A 22,931-nucleotide genomic window follows, 5' to 3' on the forward strand; every position below is an offset into this window, starting at 1 on the left:
AGGGCTGAGCGTTACCCCGGGTGCCTGGGGACAGGCGGGATGCAGGGGCTTCCCCAGCCCGCCCGCTCCCTCGGGCCCTTCGCGCAGCAGAAGGTGAGTGGGAGCGCAGGGGCTTCCCCACTCGCAGAGGCTTTCTGGTGCTCGGGGCTGAGGCTGGGGGCTCCCAGCCTGGCGCTCCAGTCCCCCGCTGTCCTGCCGAGCGTCTGGCTTTGGGGCTGAAGAAAGAGCGTAGGAGGTGCCAGAAGACCAAGTTGTGGATCCCCGCTTCTGCTGTCATGCCAGACATCTTGCTGCCTTTACTGAGCTGTGGTTTCCTCTGTCGCAAAGAGGATAGAAAGGTCCTGCTCCATCTCCTGCCTTGCAAGTGTGTTAAAAAACTTAAGGCACGGGTCTTCCTCGGGCTTTAGATTCCCCCAGGTTGAAAGCGGAGCAGATGGGATGGATTATCTCCGCATCCCTTCTGTTGTTCAGCTCACCACTCTTCCCTGCCCCCTCTCCAAGCCAGAGGAGCACGTGTGACACACGAGGGAACCAGCAGCCAAAGGTGCTGTGGAAATGGAGATGCGGAGCGCGCCTGACCCCACCTCGGCCAGGGAAATTCCCCGCTTGCTGCCTGGGAGCAGCTGCTATTGTTTGGGGCAAATCCTGCATGGCGCAATCACCCGAGATGCTGTGGAGTGAGCCGTTGTCTTCCTCCTCCCTTCCTGGAAAGACAGATAGCAAGGAAATTCTGCCAAGAAAGCAGCACGGGCTCCCCCCAGGCGCCTCTGGAGCTTTCCTGGTCTCTCAAGCAGCCCGGGGCTGGATCGCTCCGTTTCTTTCGAATATTTGCCTCTCGCCTTCTGGCAGGGCTTCAACCCTGCTGCAAACAAGCCTGTTCTGCTCGTGGGCCTCGGCCAGCACCTGCCAGGACCAGCTGTCCCGTGGGCCCGCTCGGGTGCCCCCCTTCCCGAGGGGATGTGGGGCACTCCCGAGTGGGGCGGAGCGGGAGCGATGGGCGCTGCAGGGCAGAACAGCGTGGTGCGGCCAGGGCTGCAGCTGGGTGGGAAAGGGGAGGGGAAAGGGCGGAAGCAAGCGATCTGCATTTTTTTTTTTTTTAATTATTTTTAATTTTTTTTTTTTTTGTTTGCTTCTTTTTTTAAATATGTCTCGTAAAACGTCACTGGGTGGCCACCTGATGGCTGCAGCCGGCCCTGCAGCTTTGCCTGGGGCCGCTGCGGGGGGGGGTGCGGGGCTATTGGGCCGGGGCCGCGTGGGGCCGTGGGTGGGGAAGGGCTCGTCCTGCCGCGCAGCTCCCGCTGCTGATGCTCCCGGAGGTCAGGGCTGAGGTTGGCGGGCTTCTGCACCGCAAGCGGGTTTATTTATTTTTTTTCCACTGCGTCAGGCGTGGCCGGCACGGGTTTTGGCTGCCGTGGGGTCTGGAAACCAATTCTGCTTGCTCGGCCTGGAACCGGCGCCCCCTCGGCCCGCTGCCTTCCCTTCCCTGACTCAGTACGTTCCACGCCCGCGCAGGGGGGAACCGCCGCCGGCCGCTTCGCCGCCCCGCCCCGCGCCTGCGGCCGCCGACCCACGCGTGGGCCCGGCGCGGGTCCTCCGGAGCGGCAGGGGGCGCTGTGGGGCGTCGCTGACAGTCGGCGGAGCGGGGAGTTCCGCCGCCGCCGCCGCCGCCGGGAGCGGAGCCGAGGGGAACCGGCCGGGCCGGGGCCGGGGCCGGGGCCGGGGCCGGGGCCGGGGCCGGGCCGGGCCGCAGGTGGGTGGTGCGAGGGCCGAGGGGGGCGCCGTGGGCGGGTCGGGCCTCGCCGCCTCGGCAAGGGTGGGCCAGGGCCGCCGCCGCGCTGCCGGCCCCGCTCCCTGTGGACGTGGCGTCCCCGGGACCACGCTCGGCCCCCGCAGCCGCCCGGGAGCCGCGTCCCCCCCCCGGGCCCAGCGGGACCCGCAGAAAAGCTCTCGGGGGGGGGGGGGGAAAGCGGGCTCCCCGCCCGCCTCTCCCGGAGACCCCCGGGGCCTGCCCGGGCAGCCCCTGGGCGGAGGGGCGGCAGGCGCTTTTTTGGGGGGGGGGGGGAACCGGCGGGCTGTCCCCGCAGCTCCGAGCCGGCGGCGGGGGGAGACGGAGGACCCCGAGCAGTTGGAGGGGGGGTGCGGGGGGCTGTGCGCTCCAGGCTTGCCTTGGCCCCCAGCCCTTCGAAGGGCTAGAGGCGTGCTCGAGAGTAGCAGGGCTGCAGGCTGGGATTTTTCTTTTTTTTTTTTTTTTTTTTTTTTTTTTTTTTTTCTCCCAGGCCTCTGGCCCAGGACCCAAATTTTGCATCGCGGGCAAGAGGGCTGTGGTCCAGCGCAGCTCTGAAGCGGCGCGTTTGAGAGCCGCCGCTCCTGCGCTGAGGGGGAACAGCAGCCGAGTCTGTTGTCTGGTCGCCCTGGCTGTTCTGCAGGCCCCAGACTAAGGCTCCTTTCATGCCTCAGCGCGCTGCCCCGCTTGCCCTGTGCACCCCCCCCCCCCCCCCTCGCCCCTCTCTACCTGTAACACTGGCGTCCCTGTTCCTTCCCAGCCTCGGCGGGGAGGGCAGGGCCTGCTGCACTGAGTCAGCTCTCTGGGCCTGGGAATTGCTAGCGCAGGCATAGAGAGAGCCATTGTCCCTCCACAGCCTCCTCTCCGCGATCGCTGCGGGGGAGCAGAGCTGATTCCCCTCCCGTGGCAGCGCGGAGGAGGCCGGCGGGGTAACGCCACGCACGCTCACGCTGAGCGGAGCCGGCTGGCGTTCGGTCCCTGTCAGGTTGAAGGGAGCCGTGGCCCGTGGGTGTAGCGACCGACCCTGCTGCTTCCAGCTGACTTCTGCGAAAGCGAACGTCGTTTCTGCGCCCTCTTCCCAGCCAGAGGGCTGCTGCGATCAACTGGGGTTACTTACTATGGGCAGCTTCAGCCCCGGGTGCCTGCACTGAGCCCTGTTCTTGCATCCTGCAGCACCCCGGCAGCCTGCGATGACGCCTGTGCCGCAGGAGAGGTGACAGGGGTGGAGGTGTCAAACTGCCTTTTCTGTGAGGGACAGCAGGGGCGAATGGGAAGCAGGCACAGACGCCAACCCCCAGCTGTTTGCACTTCTCCCTGGGCTGGGAATTTCTGGGTTCTTCAAGTCACAGAAGGGAGATTTCGGGGTGAAACACAGCATCAGCTTAGGTCAGGTTGTTGGACTCCGGGGTCCTGGCTGCAGCAACTGAGGATAAGAAAAGCCCCTCAGGCCTTTCCCAAGGGAACAAAAGGTTGGTGGGGAGGGCTCGTTGCTCATGAAATGACAGGGGATTTTCTTGCCTTTAATGCTCTAAGTTTGTAAGCCTCTGAGTTTCATGTAAGGGCTACTAGAGTTCACAGTTGTATTATGCTGGGGCCAGATATACCTCACAGGGCCTAAATTCCTTTTGTGGGGGGAGGAGGGAATTAACACCTCGGGCCCTTTCTGTCACAGGAGCCCAGAGCTTCTTCTGGTGTGTGTTTATGTAGCCAGCCCCACAGCACCCTCACCTGGCCCCCAAGGCAATCAGGAGGCTTTTTCTACTAGAGAGACTGTCAGGGCCAATGGAGCATGGATTAAGGAAACCTCCTACCCTGAGGCAGGAAGCCACAGCTTGCTCTTTGAGGGGAGGATGAAGCTAGCCTTGGGTGTGGAAAGTCCTTGCCAGCTTGCTCATTTTGTTGTGCACCTGGTGCTCTTGTTCTTTGCATGGCCCCTGAATATCACAGGTTTGCCTCTGTGAGGGAGGGGACAGTGGAGGGAGGAACTTCTTCAGGGAGCATTAAAACTGTTTTAAAGCTGGCTAGGTCACCACCTTAGGGCTAGAGTTGAAGAATATCAGCTATACATTTTGGATAGTCCTGCTAAAATCCCAGTTAGCCGGGTGGTAGGAAAGTTTCTTCCCAGCCTTGCTTTCTGGCTGTGTCTTGCCAAGCGGGCAAGCCCTGGTAATTTCCTCTGAGCTGTGGGGAATGCCTTGGCACGCTCCCTTCCAGGGCTGCTTGGGGAGGTGGGGGAGGTTGGCAGCCTGAGCCCTCCCTGTGGCTCCCCTTCACTCACCCGGTGCAGCCAGAGGGGGAAGCTCTGAACCGTTTGCTCTCAGAGGAAGGTCGCTCTGGCCACAGGCTTGAAACATGAGCTGCTAGGTAGGAGTCACTTTTTCCATTCAGTGACCTTTTCTTTTTACACCCAGGAGCTGTGCTAAAGTTCAGCTTAAAAAGGTGAGGAGTGAGGTGCTCCTTGCATCTGGAGTAAGGGCATTGTCAAAACCAGATGGTTAGAACAGCGTTCAAACGTTCTCTCCAATCCTGGAAATTCAAGTTTCTAAGTCCACATGTTCCTAAGCAGAGCAAACACCCTTAACAGAAGCAAACACAAATGTCTGGCATGTGGTCTTCCAACTCCAGAGAGCTTTTCCTACTCCATGTGCTGCTGTCATCACTGCTGTCGCTGGGGTGGGATCTGGCTGCTGCCTGCTGTTTGGGAGCAGGCCGGGTGGCAGGTGGCACGGACGTGTGGACCGGAGCTGGCTGTGTACCAGTAGCCCACCACCTGCCTCTTCCTCTCTCCACAGATTTTGCCTTCCCCTTGTGCTGGCTTCCCTCCCTACGATGGCTACTGGTGAAGAGATCTCCCCTGCCCTGCAGGACTCGTGGGGGGACTTCTGGCTCTTCCGTTTCTTTGTTAATGCTGCTGGCTACGCGAGTATTGTGGTGCCGGGATTCCTCCTCATCCAGTACTTTAAGAAAAGGAATTACCTGGAGACAGGTAAGGGCAGGAGCTTCCCTTCCACATCCTGCCTCCCTATGAGCTCCCCACGCCCCCTTGGCCAGCCCCCTTCAGCGCTCACAGGCTGTTTCCCCAGGCTGCTTTGTCAGAACAGGCTCAAGCTGCTCACAGAGCTGCATCCCAAAGCTGTCTAGGTGCTACCCTGAAACAAATTTCTTTGAGGTCCCCGCGCCAGTAGATGTGGAGACTAGTAAGGAGGGAGGCTTCACCCCCTCAGGCTGGTGCGGCTTGTGGTGCCCAAGCTGTGGTCAACTCTGTCTCCATGTTCTCTTACCTTGTTCAGGTCGAGGCATTTGCTTCCCTGTCATCAAATCGTGCGTGTTCGGCTCGGAGGTGAAGTCTGTACACCAGGAGGATGGCTCCCTGCCACCCCGAGGGGAGCCCACGGAGTCCTCTACAGCCCGACAGGTTTTCAAGCTGCTCTTCTGTGCTGCTGGTCTGCAGGTAGGGGCCCTGTGTGTGTGGCCATCCCGCGCTGGGAGGAGGAGGTGGGCAGCAGGTCAGTTGCTTGGAAGACCAAGGATGCAGTGCTGTTCTTGATCGGGGCAGGGTTGGAGGCTGGGACCCAGCCTCTCAACCAGGCCAGTCCACCAGAGCTGCTGTGTCACCTCTAAGGGCTGTGGAGGTCTGTTTAGCTGGTGTCATCTGGGATGGGACCTCCTGTCCATCTGCTCGCAGTCCCCTGCAGCCATGGATAGGGAAAATTCTGTGATTCAGCAGATTGTTAGGGCTGCTCTTGTTCTGGCCCTCACGTCAGAGCAGCAGATCATTGGAACACTCTTACCTCCCAGTCTGTGCTCTGGGACACCCACTGGGGCTAATGCATCCTGCCTTGATGGATTGGATTCAAATACTGGAGAGAAACGCTGAATTCAGCTACAGATAAACAGCAGTTTTTAACGTTAGTTTCCCTAAGTCTCAGCTACAGCCTGAGTGTCGTTAGGAAGGGCAGCTTTTTGGGTCTGTGCGGACCAAAAATAGAAATGTGGGCATTGTGGTAGAAAAACCCCACACATCCCACAGCCAGCAGAAGGCACCCACTCTGTGGCCTGCTATCCCAGCCCATTCAGATCTGCTGTGGGTCACCAAGTCCTTCTGTCCCTCTGTGCCTCAGTTCCTCGAGAGGGGATGTATGGTGAGAGGAAGTCTTGTCTTATTTCTGTGAGGGGCTTGGTACTGTTGCACCAGAAGTAGTGGAGGTGACAGCCAGAACAGTGATCATCTGCAGAGGACAATTTTTTCTGCTGGGTTTGAAACTAGAATTGATTTGGATCGAAGAACCAGGCCTGGGGAGCTGGAAGTGAAAACTAATGCAGAGGCCACTGGGAAAACAGCCAGGACGTGCCGCAGGGAGCTGGCACCAAAACCGCAGCCGTGCATCGGTAACGTTCCCTGATCCTGTCGATCTGGTTTAACAGGCAGCTTAAAGCATAACTGCCCCGCTGTACGCCAGGATGTTTGCTTTGCGGGCCTCTCTCCCCTTGAAGAGGCTGTAAACTGAGCAGGTTTTGTTTGGGACGGGATGTTCCTGGTTGTAACCACACGGGACAGCGGGTTCCCTCAGGCGGGTGGCAGGGGGGTGACCCCATCGCCCAGCGTCTCAGAGAAGGATTGTCATGCAGAGGATGAGGCAACGCTGGGGCAAACAAGGATCTCCTGGGGTCTGTTCTTCCCGTGGTTGCTTGCAGCTGCCGTTGCGGGCCCTGACTCTGCTCCTCCTGCTTCGCAGGCCTCCTACCTCACCTGGGGCGTCCTCCAGGAGCGCGTGATGACGAGGACATACGGTGCCACCGAAACGGACCCTGGTGAGAAGTTCAAGGACTCCCAGTTCCTAGTGTTCATGAACCGCATCCTGGCCTTCACGGTGGCTGGTCTGTACTGCGCCCTGACCAAGCAGCCGCGTCACGGGGCCCCTATGTACAAATACTCCTTTGCCTCCCTCTCCAACATCCTCAGCAGCTGGTGCCAGTACGAGGCACTCAAATACATCAGCTTCCCCACCCAAGTGCTGGCCAAGGCCTCCAAAGTGATCCCAGTGATGATGATGGGCAAACTGGTCTCGCGCAAGAGTTATGAGTACTGGGAGTACCTGACTGCTGCCCTCATCTCCGTGGGGGTCAGCATGTTCCTGCTCTCCAGTGCTCCCAACAGGCACGTGTCCACCGTCACCACCTTCTCAGGCGTAGTCCTCCTGGCCGGCTACATAATCTTCGACAGCTTCACCTCCAACTGGCAGGACGCCCTCTTCACCTACAAGATGTCTCCCGTGCAGATGATGTTCGGCGTCAACGTCTTCTCCTGCCTTTTCACGGTGGGCTCGCTCTTGGAGCAGGGTGCCTTGCTGGAGTCGGTACGCTTCATGGCCCGGCACTCCGAGTTCACGGCCCATGCCGTGCTGCTCTCGGTGTGCTCTGCCTGCGGCCAGCTCTTCATCTTCTACACCATCAACCAGTTCGGGGCAGCCGTCTTCACCATCATCATGACGCTCCGCCAGGCCTTTGCCATCCTCCTCTCCTGCCTCATCTACGGGCACTCCGTCACTGTCGTGGGCGGGCTGGGCATAGCTGTTGTCTTCATGGCCCTCTTCCTCCGCGTCTACGCCCGCAGCCGCATGAAGAAGCGCAGTAAGAAGCTCCCGCCAGGCGAGACCCCTGTACAAAAGGTCTAAGGAGCTGGGGCCATGGCATTTAGGCTGTCCTGCCTCCGCTCGGGGGTACTTGCTTGATTTCTCAGATCCCGCTGAGGAGCAGGGTGGGGTGTGGATAGGCTGGACCAGTGACTCAATTTTCCACCTGCTTTTTTCCGGGGAAGGGGCTGGAACAAGCCCAGGAAAATGTTCTGGGCTGCCACAGCTCCAAACCTTTCCATTTGCCTTAATGGATCAAAGACTTCCAGCCAAGGCACGGGCCCGGGGGCTCGCATCCTGGGGGAAGACCAGCGTGCGGCTGCTGGTGGTACTGCCCCGCCTCTGTCTTGTGGCTTGTCTCCAAAGTCACTGACGAACAAGGGAGCTCTTTCCCCTGGCACCGTCATGCCTCTGGCTAATGCTCCTCCATTTCTGTCACTGCTACAGAGCCCAGCAGGAGGAAGGGGCAAGTGAAACACTAGCTTGCTTTTTGAAATGCCTCCGTGTGAGGCAAGTCCTAAGCTGAGCCTGTCCCAAGGCAGGGGAGCTCCCAGCCCCCTTCCCAGGAGGTGCTCCAGGTAGGACAGGCACAGCTAAGGGGAGGACTCCCAGCCTGTCCTACCCCGGGCCTGGTACCTGCTCTGGGAGGACACTCTGCAGTGAAAGCCAGTTCCTCCCAGTTTGGTTTCATCAGTTCCTTGTCCCTGCTCTGAGATACCTTTTTTTGTGCCCCTCAGCCCAGACTGATTTTTATGCAGTGACTGAGGCTGGCCAGTACAGTTCCCACAGCTTGCTGAGTTGTTCTAGGTTGCTTTTCGGTTACATCCGCTGCTGTCACAGGCCAAAGGCTGCGCTGCCCAGAAGCCCCAGCATCGCCTCGGGGTGTCTCAGTGCCACGGGTTCTGGGCTTTGCAGTTGCCATTCAGAGAAGCACAAACAGCCCCTCTTCTTCCTGCCAGCTGGAGGCATCAGCCCCAGCTTTCCTGGGGCCTGGCCAGAGACCCACTGTGCCTGGAGAGCCGAAAGATGGGGCAGAGCCCGCTTGCGGTGCCTTGTTCCTGCTCCCCAGGCAGCAGGGGATGGAGCAGTGAAAGCTGCTCTTCCCTGGGAGCCTGGGTTTTACTGGTTAACCCTTTTCTCCTCAACACAACCTGACTGACAAGCCAGCAGGTTTTGGTACTTTTGAAAGGCAACTTTTTTCTCTTTTTATTTTATTAAATTAAAAATATGCTGCATATAGTGCCCTGAGGGTAAATGTTGTTCTTCCATTATTTTCTTCCCTAGGTACCTGGAAGGAGGGGAGACCCTTCCCAACCCTTCCTCTGTCCCTAGTCCCTCTGGGACAGCAAAGTTGTCTTACCCTTTCCAAACCCACGTGCCTCTGCCTTGGCACAGGCAGGTATCAGCCCAGGTGGGACCCAAAGCTGCAAGGCCTGACAGGAGGTCCTTGCACACACGCCTGGGAAGCATAGCCAGGTTTGGACTGCTGCCCGTGCTGCGGGGCAGGCCGAGGAGCTATGAGCCTGATTCTGGTTTGGCTCTTGGGTTTTCTACATCGTGCAGCTTGGCCAGCCCCGGTGGGTGTAGCTACAGCCTCTGTAACTAGAGAGGTGGTGCAGAGGCCTGCTGAGCACCTGCCAGCCAGGGCCACCTGTGGTGTAGCAAGGCCCTGGAGGGGCCCAGCCTTTGTGGGGTGCATCTGCACCAACACAAACTCCACAGGCCCCACACCAGAGCCAGGGGAGGCTTGGGGTGTGATGGTACATCCTACTGGTACACATGGGAGGCTTGGTGAAAAACCTTGGCTGTAGGCCCATGCAATCTAGTAAGGCCTGGGATCAGAGGCAGGACCTTAGCCTAACAGAGCTAGAGAAAGGAGAGTCTTGGGTGAGGGCTACAAGAGAAACAGAAGACTAAGGAGAGGAGCAGCTTATCACAGCACTAAGTTAACTGAGGCAGCAGGGAGCACAGCTGAGCACAGCCCAGGCTTCAGAGCACTTGGCTCTCGAGCAGGTTTACCTGTGCTCCTTTCCTAGCTCTGAACTCTTGAAAGTGCCTGCACAGCCTCATTGCCCTTCATCCTGCCCCTACAAATTCCCCCAAATGCCTGTCCCACCCTCTGCTGACAGGCTGAAAATCCAATGAATTTTTTTCTTCTTTGGTCATAAAAAAAAAAAAAAAAAAAAAAAAAAAGGTTAAAAAGGTTGTCTGCCAGCCAGGCATACCTGTTCCAATTTAAATGTAGATTTAAAGAAAAAAAAATAGTGAAATAAAAAACCCAAAGCATTCTAAGTTAAAAAGAATTGACTTTACTGATTTGTTATTTGGCAAAACCTTCCTACCCAGCTAACTCTTTTTTTTCCCCTCTCCTGTTTCAGGGAAAGAAAACCACCCTGCAGGCATGTGCTAGCTCTGCTCCAGCACTGCCCTAGCAGCCTGCACCCAAACAACTGCCATGTGCCACGCTGGCAGCGCCAGCACCTCGGTGTGCAGCGAGGGCCACAGCAGAGCCTAGAGACCAATATTGCATAAAGCCCACTCCATTTTGTGCCTGTGGCTGCTGGCCAGCAGCCAGCAAGAGAACCTGATGTTGGTGTCACTTTTCCCTGACAAACCCCAGGGGCCATTGTGGACAGGGCACCAAACACCATTCGTGGGGTGTGAGCTCAGTGCAAGGGGCAGATAAATCAGAGGCGATGCCCCAGGCTGCTCCATCATCTGGGACACAGACAAAAGCCGGGGGTGGCCAGATACTGCCAAACCCCCACCAGGGCTGCAGAAGCCCAGAAAGAGCAGGCTGGAGCAGGGAGGAAAGGAGGAGTCTAAAGCACAGAAGCTTTTGGCCTAAGAGCTGAAAAGAGGCAGCTCCACGCTGTCATTCCAGCCCCTGCTCTGCCCTGAGAGGCAACAGGCACGTGGCTCCTGCCACAGCCTCTGCCCCCACGGACACTGGGGTCGGAGCAGCCAACAGCAGTGCCCGCTCAGGTCCTGGCACAACTTGCAGATGGGAAAGGTCTGTCCCCGGGCTGCGGGGTGTGCAGCACTCTAGGGGGACAGCTACTGCCCCTGGGAGATGACCCCACCTGCACAGCAGGTCCTGTGTTTCTCCTACCCAACTCCTGGTGCCTGGGCAGGGGGAAGGGGTAGGGACCACCCAAAGTAGGGCTCTGAAAACTAGTCAGGGCAGAGGAGAGACCAATAGCCTGGCACCCCCAGGCACAGGCTGAGACTCTTTCCTCTGTAGGGTAGGCATGAAACAAGGACCCCAGCATGTAAGTCACATTCTTTGATACTTTAATTCCGGTAGAACAAAACAACAGAAAAATAATCAAACAAAAAATAACCAAGCCAATCAAAATACAACATCCTACCCTGGGGGTTCAGGGAGGCAGCAGCTCAGAGGAAGGGTTCTCCTACCCCAGTTTGATGCCTACTGGAAACATGGGAGACCCCATGGGGATGAGAGAGGGGAAGCCTGATGCCTCCTCACCTCCACTCCCCAGCAGCTGTTCCTACACAAGCAGAAAGACAGAGAACAGACAGGCCTCAGGCTGCCTACGTCACTCACTACTGACAAACAGAGAATCATGCCCTCCTACACCCTGCCAAAAACAACCTCAAACAACTCCAAAAATATAAGACACCACCAAGAAGTCAGTAGCAGCTGGTGGGAGCAGACCCCCCTTCTAAGCAGACGTAACATGAGGCAGAGGCCTGGCAGGTGAGGGAAGATGCTTCTTCCTCCTTTAGTCTACCTCTTCCATGCGGGAGGCATCTTCATCTCCCTCCAGAGGGGGGATTTCATCAGGGACAGCAGCGCTGGACTCCTCTGCAGTCACCTCATCTTCATCAATGCCTGGGAGAGGGGAGGGAAGAGATGAGGCCTCCAAGGGACAGCTGATCCCAGAAGCACAGCCCCTCCCAGACCAAAGGTTGGCTCCTGCCCACAGCCTGAGGGACAGAGCTATTAGCATCCAGGAGTTATGCCAGGCCACAGCACCTCCTGATTTACATTTAGCTAAGTAGCCAGTTTGGAGAAAAAAGTTGGGTGCAAGCACAAGCTGTTTCACCAGGTGGGTCACATCTCCCATGACAGACTCTTAGACATTCACTTTGAAGAAATAAAAAACCTCAGACTTGTCATCTGAGCAGCCTGGTGGTGGCTCCTGGCCTCGTAGAGGCCAGGACAGTCCACTCAGAGCCCTGAGTCCTCCCAAAGTACCTTGGTTCCAGGTTTCCACCTGCCCCTAGCCTACTTACATACACACCCAGTCCTGCACATCACTTACTGGCCTCCCCCTGCCCCAAGACAGTTCCACACTAGCCTGACCAGCTAACCCGCTTTCAGGACCTGCTCCAGGCCTGAGAAGCTGCAGGGACACCTACCAAGCCCCAGTTTGATCATCCTGTAGATGCGGTTGGAGTGGGTCTGGGGATCTTCCAGGGAGAAACCGGAGGACAGCAGAGCAGTCTCGAAGAGTAGCACCACCAGGTCTTTGACAGCTTTGTCATTCTTGTCAGCATCAGCTTTCTGGCGGAGGGTTTCCACGATGGGGTGGTCAGGGTTGATCTCCAGGTGTTTCTTGGCCATCATATAGCCCATAGTGGAGTTGTCCCGCAGTGCCTGAGCCTTCATGATACGCTCCATGTTGGCCGTCCAGCCGTAGGTGCTGGTGACGATGCAGCAGGGAGATGAGACCAGCCGGTTTGAGATAGTTACCTGCCAACATAGCTAAAGGTTAGCTGAGCAAGGTCCCCGTACGCCCCGGACTGGGCCCAGCCACAGCACACAACACCCCATGTCTTTGCCCCAGGTTCACCTGGAGACACCCCAAAGCAAGCAGAGATCCTCCAAGCAGCTCCAGGACTGCTGCACAGACTAGTCTGGACAGCTCAGCCAGCACCTTCAGCACCCACTGCACGTTTCCTGCACTTACCCTCTCCCTTCAATGCATGTATTTGGGTCAGTGCCCCTCACCTGCAGCCTGGCTGCTTAGAGCAAGATGGTGCGTGCTGGGACCTCCAGTCTCCTTTAGCGGCTCCTCTGCAGGAGATGAGAGGCAGGCATTGAGCTGGGGCCCTTGCCTGCATCACGGAGGGCCCAGCTCTCCTCCCTCCAGTCCAGGGCTGAGCTCCCTCTGCCCATCTCACCTTCTCCACCTTCTTGTCCAGGATCTCCTTCATGAGTTTGCAGAGGGTCTCGAACTTGGCCTTGCTCTCCTCCATCTTCTTTTTCTCCTCCTCATCCTCAGGCAGCTCCAATCCCTCTTTGGTGACCGATACCAAGGTCTTGCCATCAAACTCCTTGAGCTGCTGCACGCAGTACTCGTCAATGGGCTCCGTCATGTACACCACCTCGAAGCCGCGCTTCCGCACACGCTCCACAAAGGCCGAGTTGGCAACCTGTTCCTTACTCTCCCCTGTGTTTGTGGGGGGCAGAAATAGGTTGCCAAGATGTAAGAGCCAGTTACGGCAGGACAAACAGCACCAGTCACTCAGAACCCCCAGCATAAGACTGGCTGCAGCCGGGCCTCTAGGCCTGTTGGTCTTTCCCCAGCCCCCCGGGATGGGCTGTGATTCAGCAGGGAGAGCTGCTAAAGGCAGCAGGACCTACCTGGGAAAATTTGCTTTAGGTTTGGGCTGGTAGGCAGGTAACCTGCCTCCACCTCACTAGGGCACAGAGGAGTTCTGGCTCACCTGTGATGTAGTAGATACTCTTCTGGGTCTCCTTCATACGGGACACGTACTCTGAAAGTGAAGTCACCTCATCGCCTGACTGGGACGTGTGGTAACGCAGCAGCTCCGAAAGGCGCTTCCGGTTGGTGGAATCCTCATGGATGCCCAGCTAGGGGCAGGAGAGACGCATGGAGCCTCCGGGGTGGGACCTGGCCACCCCTCAGCCACAGCCATCGCCACCCACCCACCCACAAGGGTTCTCTGGGCCACTCATGAGACCCCTTCTATCCTAACATCCATGCAGAGAAGACGGGGCACAAGAACAAGATTGCTCCTCAGACAGACAACTCATGGGCCCCTCCCTCCTTCAGGTGCAGGGCGCTCAGCTCACCTTCAGATTCTTGGAAAAGGCCTCGTAAAATTTCTTGTAGTTCTCTTTGTCTTCTGCCAGCTCAGAGAAGAGCTCCAAGCATTTCTTCACAATGTTTTTGCGGATCACCTTGAGGATCTTGCTCTGCTGGAGCATCTCACGGGAGATGTTCAGAGGCAGGTCCTCTGAGTCTACAACACCCCGGATGAAGTCTGAGTAGGGGAAATGAAAACAGGAGTAAGGTTAAGAGCTCTGAGCTTCATCACAGGAGGAAAAGTGCTAAGACACTGACTGCTGTGGGCCCACACTAGCTGGCACCTCATCCAGCTGCTTTGTACTGGGAACGGTACCACAGGCTGTGGGCCTCCTCCCAGCTCTGCACTGGGAGGCTGAGGCAGGAGGGCTCTTACTCAGGTACTCGGGGATGAGCTCGTCACAGCTGTCCATGATGAAGACACGCCTCACATACAGCTTAATGTTATTCTTTTTCTTCTTGTTCTCAAAGAGGTCAAAAGGGGCACGGCGCGGGATGAAGAGCAGGGCTCTGAACTCCAGCTGCCCTTCCACGGAGAAGTGCTGCGGAGCCGGGAAGGAAAAACAGCTGCTGGGGCAATTCTCTTTCTAACCCTTGCCCCAGGACCCGCTGTGGGCAGGCTCAGCTGCCGTTCCTCAGCACTGGGGTTGGCAGCAGGGCACAGCAGGGTCTCCAGCACCCAAGCAGCCAGCATTTCCCCCTGCCTCATCCCCACTGTCCCCCTACATGCCAGGGATGCCCTACGTGGCATCCAGCAGGCCTGGACAGAGGCCTCGTGCTTCTCTGAGGCCCAACACCCTCCTGTCCTGCCTCTAGGCTGGCACTGCCAACCCCCCAACCTGCATGGGAGTCACAGTGCAGGCTGAGGCAACGAGTTGCCCACAAGACCCCAGTCCCACCGAGGCACAACCACGGGCCGCTCTGGGTACAGGCTGGAAAAGGGCCCTCTGACTCTCCCAGGGTGGCCCAGCACCCACCTTGACAGCCAGGTGGTCCTCCCAGTCGTTGGTGAGGCTTTTGTAGAACTCTCCATACTCCTCCTGGGTGATGTCATCAGGGTTGCGGGTCCAAATAGGCTTGGTCTTGTTCAGCTCCTCCTGGTCAATATACTTCTCTTTGATTTTCTTGGTTTTCTTCTTCTTGCTTTTGTCTCCCTCCTCCTCTTCCTCATCAGAGCCTACATCCTCGATTTTGGGTTTCTCCTCATCTTTGGATGCTGAATCCTCCTCTTCCTTCTCACCTTTCTCCTCCTCTGCCTCGTCATCACTGATCTCTTTCTCACGTTCCTTTTCCAGCTGTGGAGAAACGGTCAAGCAAGGGACAGGTTTAGCCCCAAACAACTGTTACCAGGAATCCTCTTGTTCCAGATGAGAGAAACCAGTGTCCTCCAAGGCCTGACAGATGCAACATCTGGAACCAGGGCTTCTCCTAAAACCAGCCCTCAGAGTCCTTCCACAGCCTCATGCAACCAAAAGCTGTGTCTGAGATGAGACAAGGGGCAGGAAACCCTCCTCCTTCCATGGCTGGTTTAGATGACCTCTAGCTGCACAGATCAAAGGCCAGAAGCATGGCTGTATACCCACCACCTTCACCTCCAGTAAGCCCTTAGCCTCAAATCTCCTCTGGCCACAGAAGCTGGGAGAACCACTGCTCAATACCCAAGAGCTATGGACAGGAACAGAAGAGACTACTCTGCCCTTTTCTGGGCTCCTGCTCCCAACACCATCCACCCCTGGCTCCAGCTTTCCAGTGGGTCCCCCCCAAGTCCTTCCCTTACGTACATAGAGCGTGATGGGGTAACCAATGAACTGGGAGTGCTTCTTCACCACCTCTTTGACACGCCGCTCCTCCAAATACTCTGTCTGGTCCTCCTTCAGATAGAGGATCACTTTGGTGCCCCGTCCAATGGGTTCACCTACGGTGTGGGGAGACAAACATTAGCATTTCAGGGCATAGTGTGAAAGGGCAGAGAGCAAGTGGGACCAGCTCCTTGAGCCTAAACACTACTTGATACCCAACGTTAACAAGCATGACTGACAATGCAGCACAGCTCTAGGGAGCACCGAGAGAAAGGGGTGCTTCTAGCAGTGAAATACGCTTGGCTTTTTGAACAATACATACCATGGTCAGTTCGGACAGTGAAGGAACCCCCGGCTGATGACTCCCAAGCATACTGCTCATCATCATTGTGTTTGGTAATGACAACCACCTTCTCAGCCACCAGATAGGCAGAATAGAAACCCACACCAAACTGCCCGATCATGGAGATGTCTGCGCCAGCCTATGAAAGCAGAGAAAGACTGATAGACCAGCGAAGAGACAGGAGATGTCTGTAACTGATTCACAGCAGCAGAGAACTGGGTCAGCATGCAGAAAAAAAAAAGAGGCAAGAGCCAACAGGCAGCCAGCCCTACCCTCAGCTCCTCCCCGCTGCAGGGGAAGCATACTCAGGTAGGCCAACAGCTCCCACAGGAAAAAAGGCAGCAGGGCTGGGGTTATGCCCCAGCGAAAGCCTGGGGCCCAGGCCCTAGGGAACCCACACAGCCCAAGGCAACCCACCTGCAGGGCTTCCATGAAGGCTTTGGTACCAGATTTGGCAATGGTGCCCAGGTTGTTGATGAGGTCCGCTTTTGTCATCCCAATGCCAGTGTCCACCAGGGTGAGGGTGCGGTCTCGGGGGTTGGGGACTATATCAATCTTGAGGTCCTTGCCGCTGTCTAGCTTTGAGGGGTCAGTCAGGCTCTCGTAGCGGATCTTATCCAGCGCCTAGGGCAGAGAACAATGCTCACCACTGCCTCCCTCCCGCCAGCACAGGCCTCCCCGGGCACCCCCAAGGGGACATCAGCCCCCCCACCCCCGGCAGAGGAAGGAGACCGCCCCCACAGAGACGAGCCGGGCCCGGGCTCACATCGGAGGCGTTGGAGATGAGCTCCCGCAGGAAGATCTCCTTGTTGGAGTAGAAGGTGTTGATGATGAGGGACATGAGCTGGGCGATCTCCGCCTGGAAGGCGAAGGTCTCCGCATCCTCCTCCTCGTGCTGCACTTCCTCAGGCATCTAGAAGGCAAGCACAGGCCTTTAAGCACCAGGGGGGGAGGCGGAGCGGGGACACCGGGCCCAGGCCGAGCGCAGGGACCTCACCGCGTCTGGCGTGATGGGCCGGCAAAAGACCGACGCCCGCCACCCGGCGGCCTTTTATAGCCACGGGGGGTGGGGGTGACGCGGTTCTCAGCGTCTTCTTCCGCCTTAAAACGGCTTGGATTCCGTTGCAACAGGCTGGCCCCCACCATCCTCAGGAATACGCCTCCCTCCCAGCTCTGCCTGTCCCGTCCGCGCTGTCTGCTATCTCTGAAGCCTCTGCAGGCAAGGACCCGCTGCCTCTCCCCGCCCCGGTCGCCGTGGCAGGGACGGAGCGTGGGCCCCACCGATGTTGCCGTTTAATGGCGGCGGCCATGGCGGAGGAGCGAGCGCAGCCCTCGGCTCCATGCTGCTGCCGGATCAGCTGCCGGCGGGTGGGACTATTTCCCGCCACCGGTGGCGGAGGAACTCCACCTTGTGAGGCGAGCAGCGCGAAGACGCTTCCAGAGGTTTCCACAGGGGTCGCGGGCGGCCCCTCCCGCCGCTCCCCCCGGCCTGGGCGGGCAACCGGGGGTCCCCACAGCCCCGGGGAGTGCCTGCTGGCCCGGCTTCCTGCCGTGGGCACCCCCCCCCGAGACCGAGTCGTAGGTTGCTTTGCCGTCCTGAGGGTGGGTGTAGCCTGGGGGCACTGCGGCTGAGGGGACAAGATGGAGGGGACGGGCTGTCAGGGCCTGAAAGCAAAGCAGCCTCGTTTTACCCCTTGGAAACCGGTGTTTTGTATTTTTAGTGTCTAAGGACAATGAGATAAGCCGCCTGCCTTAGCGTCCCGTGTTGAGGCTGTGGGCACGCAGCCCTGACCGGCAAAGGGAGCTGGGGGTGGCATGAGGGGACCTGGGCCTTGGCTGGGGGTGCCGAGGAGGTGATGGCTGTGAATGATGTGGGGCGCGGGGTGAGGGCCCTCCTGGTGTAGTTCCTTCCCCGGAGCAGGAGGTGGCAACCCGGCCGTTCCCAGGAACGCTCCCGGGTGCGTGCGCGGCCGGTCTCTGCGCCCCAAAACGCGCAGGTGCGGCCCCCTCCTTATCAGGAGGGCCAGTGGGCCCCTGGCACACCCACGGGGGGAAGCACCCCTTTCCCACGCTGGCCGTGTCCCCGTTGCCGGCCCTGCCTGCGCGGGGGGGGGGTGCACCACACACCGATTCGGCGCCTGACGCTGGTGACAGGGAACCCCGGGAACTCCCAGGACACCCCGTGTCCCTTCACAGCCCTCTCCCCTGTGGTGATGGAGACGCACACGTACCCAAAGGGGTGTTTCAGTCTTTTTATAGAAAACGGCAACTGTACAGACACATTTACACAGGCGAGGGATGGGAAAGCCAAGGGAGAGGCTGGGCCTCCCCTCGCAGCACAGGCAAGCAGGGAAGGCAGCCTGGGTGGGAAGGGAATTGCCACCTTCTCTTGCAGCCTGCAGTGGGACCTCCTGTCGCACAATCAGGAGGCAGAAAGAAAACTGGAAATATCACCCAAAAAAAAAAAAAGCAGGGAACAAAGGCAAGGAGAGGAGGAGGAAGAGGGTTTTGGAGACCTCCTCCCTCAGCCTAGCCGTGATGTCGGCTCTTTATGTGAGTGGGACAGGGATATCTCTGTCCCTGGGGTGGTGCTGCGTGGGGGTTGTGTGCCTAGCAGAGAGCAGGGATGGCAAGACTGACCGGGGTTCTCCTCCCCACCTGCACGTCTTACCAGCAGGAAAAGTGGTGTGGGATGTTGCCAGGCCCCCTGGAAGGAGAGGAGAGCAAGTCCCTAGGTGCCTTGGGGACAAGGGCAAGAGAGGGAGTAACACTGGATACCAGCCTTCAGGTCTGTCAGAGAGGAGGAGGCTGAGAACGGCTTTTGGCCTTGGTCTGGGGAAATTACGCAGCGTAGGAGGGAGATGGACCTCTGTGAGATCCCAGGGGTCTTGCACACACACAGCGTGGGGAAGGAGAAGGCACGTAGGCCTGAAGGCATCACACAGCCAAGCATGGCAGGAGCCAGGCCAACCCTGCAGGAGTGGAACCGTCCCTGGGTGTAACGTCTGCCGTGGCTGTGCGATTTGGCAGGGGCAGGCGTGAGGTCTTATCCCCCCACGGCGCCGAGGTGTCCAGGCCTGAGGAGGAGGATGCGGAGCCGTCTCTTGGTGTCCCTGCACCCTCCGGGTGCCTCTGCTAGATGAGAATTCGGAACAGAAAGGAGACGGCAGCTCCTAGGGCCAAGCCCAGCGACAGGAAAAAGGCCATGACGGCTCCAGCTGTCTCTGCTTCATGGGCAAGTACCTTCCTAGGGGAGAAACAGGTGTCAGACCCGTCCTTGGGGCTGCGTGCCCCGTGCCCTGCTGCGAGTTCGTCGGAGAGATGGGAGGAGGCAAAAGCTGCGCTCTTCTGCAGCAGAGGAACAGCAGGGGCAAATCCACCTTGGTTCCAAGAGCCTGCCTCCACATTAAAGCGAGAGAAAGTACAGGGCAGGCTGCCCTGGAGCTCCCGGCGCTGGGGACACCCCTCCCGGACTCCTGCCCCCACGCACTGCAGCCCGCCTGGCTGAGCCCCAGCGGGGCTTCTCCTGCTGCTCACCCCGCCGTGGGTGCTGGACCACGCTTTGCTCCCCTCCAGATCCCCAGCAAGGCAGATGGGGGAAATGGAGAGCCCAAACAACAGCTCCCTCATCTCTAGGGTATGGGGGCACAAGGATGGGAAGATGGGACACTGGGGTTATCTTCCCTGCGGCGGTGTGGCGATTCCCCTCTGCGCCTGCGTCCCCCTTCTCCAGATGCCAGAGCAGGGCTGAGCCAGACTCCAGGAGTCATGCTGGGGGGTGGAACCAACCCTGTCCCTGTCCCCAGCTCTTACTTGGGCCCGAAGCACATGCAGAGGCTGGCCAGGTAGCCGTTGGAGGCGGAGAAGAAGATCATGAAGACGATGTACCAGGCGTCATGAGAGAATACCACAGGCAAGTAGGTACGGGGTTGCACGTTGCACAGCATGAAAAGAGGGATGAAGATGACGCGGAGGGCCACCATCACTGGCAGGAGGCAGCTGTCCTTCCCGGGCTGGGAGAAAGACACACGTCACTGTGCAGCTGAAAATTGGACATTCCCCATCCCGTGGCATGCTGGCAGGGGCTCTGGGGAGGCTCTCCCTACCACACTGGGGCTGCAGAGGAGCCATGGAGATGGCGGAGTTGCTGAGAGACTTTGCTGCAACAAATTTCAGCATCACCACCTGCTGTGCTCGGCCTGAAAGTCCTATCCCAGCCGACTTGGAGAGCAGCAGCACCAGAGCCAAAATACCGATCTGGGCTTGTGGGCGATGCTAAGCCCTTGCTGGAAACAACAGGCAGGCAGGAGAAGCCTTGTGCACGCTCATGGCAGTCTCCTCCTGCAGCGAGCCACCGTGCAGGACAAGGCTGGCTGAGGTAAATCCCCTCTGGCACCTCAGGGACTGCAAAACTGGGCTTTAACCAGCTCTTCAGCCTCCTACGCCATCCCCCAGCCAAGCGGGGCAAGATCCAGCAATCTGAGAAAGGGATTATGCTGGGGCTGTTTTGGACAGTGCTGGGAAAGGCAAGGGCTGAGTTACAGTCTCCTGGGATCCTAAAAGAGTCCCTGGACACATGAAACTGGGACGAAGAAGGAGGCGCCGTGTTGTCCCTGCGGCTGGGACCAAGGCAGCCCCTGGTACGAGACGTGCCTGTCTCTGTCTGGGGACCCCTCAGGTGCCAGGGTTGCAGATGACAGGGCTGACTGGTCTGGGGGTCAGAAGAGACCCACGGCTTTGTTGGGAGCCGCTGGGCTGGCATAGCCATGGGAAACCTCATGAGCATGGCGGGAAGCTGAGGTTAGGCCAGCTGCCGTGTCTGTGGGCAAACTGGTAAGAGCAACAGCCTCTCCTGCTCGAGGAGGAGAAAAGGAGCAAGCGGGGCCCCGACCAGGGAAATGAGGCCTGAACCACACGCAGTCAGACTTTCCACACAGCCTTGTTTTGGAAATGTCTCCTGCTGGGTCATCCCACCATGGAAGCTGTGGCCTGGACACCAGGCAACGCGGCTCGTGGCCAAGGCTGAGGGCAGCCAGCAGCGATGGCCAGGGGGGAAGCAGCTCCAGGCCGTGGGGAAGCCAGGTCTGGACAGACCCCACGGCACATGGTGCCGAGGAGCTTCTCTAAACAAACAACCTGAGCAATACTGGGGGGGATACGGCGCTTGGGGGTGGGTGAAGGGGCAGGAAGAGACAGAGACGGGACAGTCCCCTTCCTCGCCCACCCCCATCCATCACAGCTCCCATCGCTCAGCCCCAGCAGCTCTGAGCCAGGCAGGAGAGGTGAGAGCAAGGGGACAGCGCTGTGACCCACGTGGCATGGCACTGCCCTGCTCCCAGGACAAGGCTCTTTAAAGCAGCTGTGTGTCCTGTGCCGAGGCCAGAGGTTTTATTTTCGGCTGCCCTGTCTTTCACCCTCTTTGCCTGCCGCCGTCCTGTCTCACTGTTTGCATAGCTGGAGTGAAGGTTTGTTTACAAAGACGCTGAAATGGAGGAGGCAGCTTCATCCAAGCCATGCTGAAAGAAGGGTGGGAGGAAGACAGGACAACACTGTGGTTCTCGGCTCTGACCCATAAATCTCTGTTTAGGACTTAAAGCCAAGGCAGGAGTCAGCTCTGCACCTCCTCCCTGCTCCAAGCCCTGGATGGCAGCCCCAGGGAGAGCCATGGCCGAGGGGCCCAGGGATGGAGACTGCCTGGGCATTCACTCCCTGCCCTGTGCTTACCCATGTGAAGAGGGCAGTGAGACTCCGTCCTGTCCAGTCAAAGACATTAAAGAGCAGGAAGCAGGAGACAGGAATGAAGTAGAGACCTGCAGAAGGGAGAGAAGGTGACTGATGAGCCTGGGGTTCTCCGGGCCCTCCCACTAATTGCATGGAGACTGTCTTCCAGGTCTAGGTGCTCCTGGTTTCCCACTACGGGCTGGAATGCACAGTGGTTTCCTCTTCCCTTCAGGCATACTGTAATGGGTTTGCGTGACAAGGTTTTGGGGCTGCTGGGGTGGCATCCGTGAGAAGCTGCTAGAAGTTTCCCCTGTGTCAGCAGAGCCAATGCAGCCGGCTCCAAGACAGACCCGCTGCTGGCCAAGGCCAAGTCCATCAGGGACAGTGGTTGCGTCTCTGTGATAACATATTTAAGAAGCGGGGAAAAAAAACTCTGCAAGGGCAGCTGCAGCCAGAGAGAGAAGTGAGAACATGTGAGAGACACAGCTCTGCAGACACCAAGGTCAGTGAGGAGGGAGGGGGAGGAGGTGTTCCTGGTACAGGAGCAGAGATTCCCCTGCAGCCCGTGGTGAGGACCATGGTGAGGCAGGCTGTGCCCCTGCAGCCCAGGGAGGTTAGTGGTGGAGCAGATCTCCACCTGCAGCCCGTGGGGGACCCCACGCCAGAGCAGGTGGGTGCCCAAAGGAGGCTGTGACCCTGTGGGAAGCCCACGCTGGAGCAGGCTCCTGGCAGGACCTGTGGGCCCATGGGGAGAGGAGCCCACGCTGGAGCAGGTTTGCTGGCAGGACTTGTGAGCCCGTGGGGGACCCACACTGGAGCAGTCTGTTCCTGAAGGACAGCACCCCGTGGGAGGGACCCACGCTGGAGCAGGGGAAGAGTGTGAGGAGTCCTCCCCCTGAAGAGGAAGGAGCAGCAGAGACAATGGGTGATGAACTGACCACAACCCCCATTCCTCATCCCTCTGTGGGGGGAGGAGGCAGAGAAATTGGGAGTAAAGTTGAGCCCAGTAAGAGGGGAGTGGGGGGAAGGTGTTTTAAGACTTAGTTTTTATTTCTCATTATCCTTCTCTGATTTGATTGGTAATAAATTAAATTAATTTTCCCCAAGTCGAGTCTGTTTTGCCCATGATGGTAATGGGTGACTGATCTCTCCCTGTCCTTATCTCAACCCATGAGCCTTTCATTATTTTTTTGTCTCCCCCATCCAGCTGAGGACAGGGGTGATAGAGCGGCTTTGGTGGGCACCTGGTGTCCAGCCAGGGTCAATCCACCACACATACGTACTACTCCAAGCCCAACTTTCTTTTCTCCCATGTACCTTCTTCCCACTTTCCATCTACCCCACCTCAATCCCTGGCCACACTTACCCCATCTGTTTCCCTGTCCAAGGACAGTGGACGCCTTAGCTGTGATGGAAGGAAAGACGCCGATGGTGACGGTGAAGATGAAGCAGACGGACACAGCCATGACCCAGAGCTAGGCAGACAGAAGAAAGAGGCTGGTACCAAACACAGGGCAAGAGATCAGTGCAGGGCTGGTCTCCCTGATACGAGGGGCAGGGCAGGGGTTGCTG

At 58.3% G+C, this 22,931-nt stretch overlaps 3 protein-coding genes across 13 annotated transcripts in view; 1 reads left to right on the forward strand and 2 right to left on the reverse strand.

Moving 5' to 3' along the window:
• Positions 1-7: 7 nt before the first annotated feature.
• SLC35B2 (solute carrier family 35 member B2) lies at positions 8-8,671 on the forward strand. Of its 3 annotated transcripts, none has more exons than XM_032995361.2 (4): positions 8-93; positions 4,576-4,769; positions 5,074-5,234; positions 6,520-8,671. In XM_032995361.2, the coding sequence occupies exons 2-4, from the start codon at positions 4,613-4,615 to the stop codon at positions 7,456-7,458; spliced, it is 1,257 nt and encodes a 418-aa protein (XP_032851252.1). In that variant the 5' UTR covers positions 8-93; positions 4,576-4,612; the 3' UTR covers positions 7,459-8,671. The 3 variants fall into 3 exon arrangements, with proteins under 3 accessions (XP_032851252.1, XP_042645807.1, XP_032851251.1); XM_042789873.1 differs by lacking the exon at positions 8-93 and adding an exon at positions 1,681-1,750; XM_032995360.2 differs by lacking the exon at positions 8-93 and adding an exon at positions 2,281-2,996.
• Positions 8,672-10,689: 2,018 nt separating this feature from the next.
• HSP90AB1 (heat shock protein 90 alpha family class B member 1) lies at positions 10,690-16,744 on the reverse strand. The gene is made up of 12 exons (XM_032995350.2): positions 16,636-16,744; positions 16,405-16,551; positions 16,056-16,262; positions 15,618-15,777; positions 15,278-15,411; positions 14,474-14,791; positions 13,873-14,038; positions 13,484-13,674; positions 13,114-13,261; positions 12,568-12,836; positions 11,803-12,136; positions 10,690-11,272 (listed from the first exon to the last, which is right to left on the reverse strand). Exons 2-12 carry the CDS (start codon positions 16,549-16,551, stop codon positions 11,163-11,165), a joined length of 2,184 nt encoding a protein of 727 aa, XP_032851241.1. The 5' UTR covers positions 16,636-16,744; the 3' UTR covers positions 10,690-11,162.
• A 1,132-nt stretch (positions 16,745-17,876) lies between these two features.
• SLC29A1 (solute carrier family 29 member 1 (Augustine blood group)) overlaps positions 17,877-22,931 on the reverse strand; it is a 35,392-nt gene continuing 30,337 nt past the window's right edge. For all 9 annotated transcript variants that reach the window (XM_032995355.2, XM_032995354.2, XM_042789870.1 and 6 more), the window contains 4 exons: positions 22,726-22,834; positions 21,363-21,448; positions 19,452-19,651; positions 17,877-18,885 (listed from right to left, as the gene is read on the reverse strand). In XM_032995355.2, the coding sequence (XP_032851246.2) occupies positions 18,774-18,885; positions 19,452-19,651; positions 21,363-21,448; positions 22,726-22,834 (507 nt within the window). In that variant the 3' untranslated portion in view covers positions 17,877-18,773. The remainder of the gene's footprint in view (positions 18,886-19,451; positions 19,652-21,362; positions 21,449-22,725; positions 22,835-22,931) is intronic.

The sequence above is a fragment of the Tyto alba genome, unplaced genomic scaffold (assembly GCF_018691265.1).
Source record: "Tyto alba isolate M040663 unplaced genomic scaffold, T.alba_DEE_v4.0 Super-Scaffold_16, whole genome shotgun sequence".
NCBI classification, from domain to species: domain Eukaryota; kingdom Metazoa; phylum Chordata; class Aves; order Strigiformes; family Tytonidae; genus Tyto; species Tyto alba.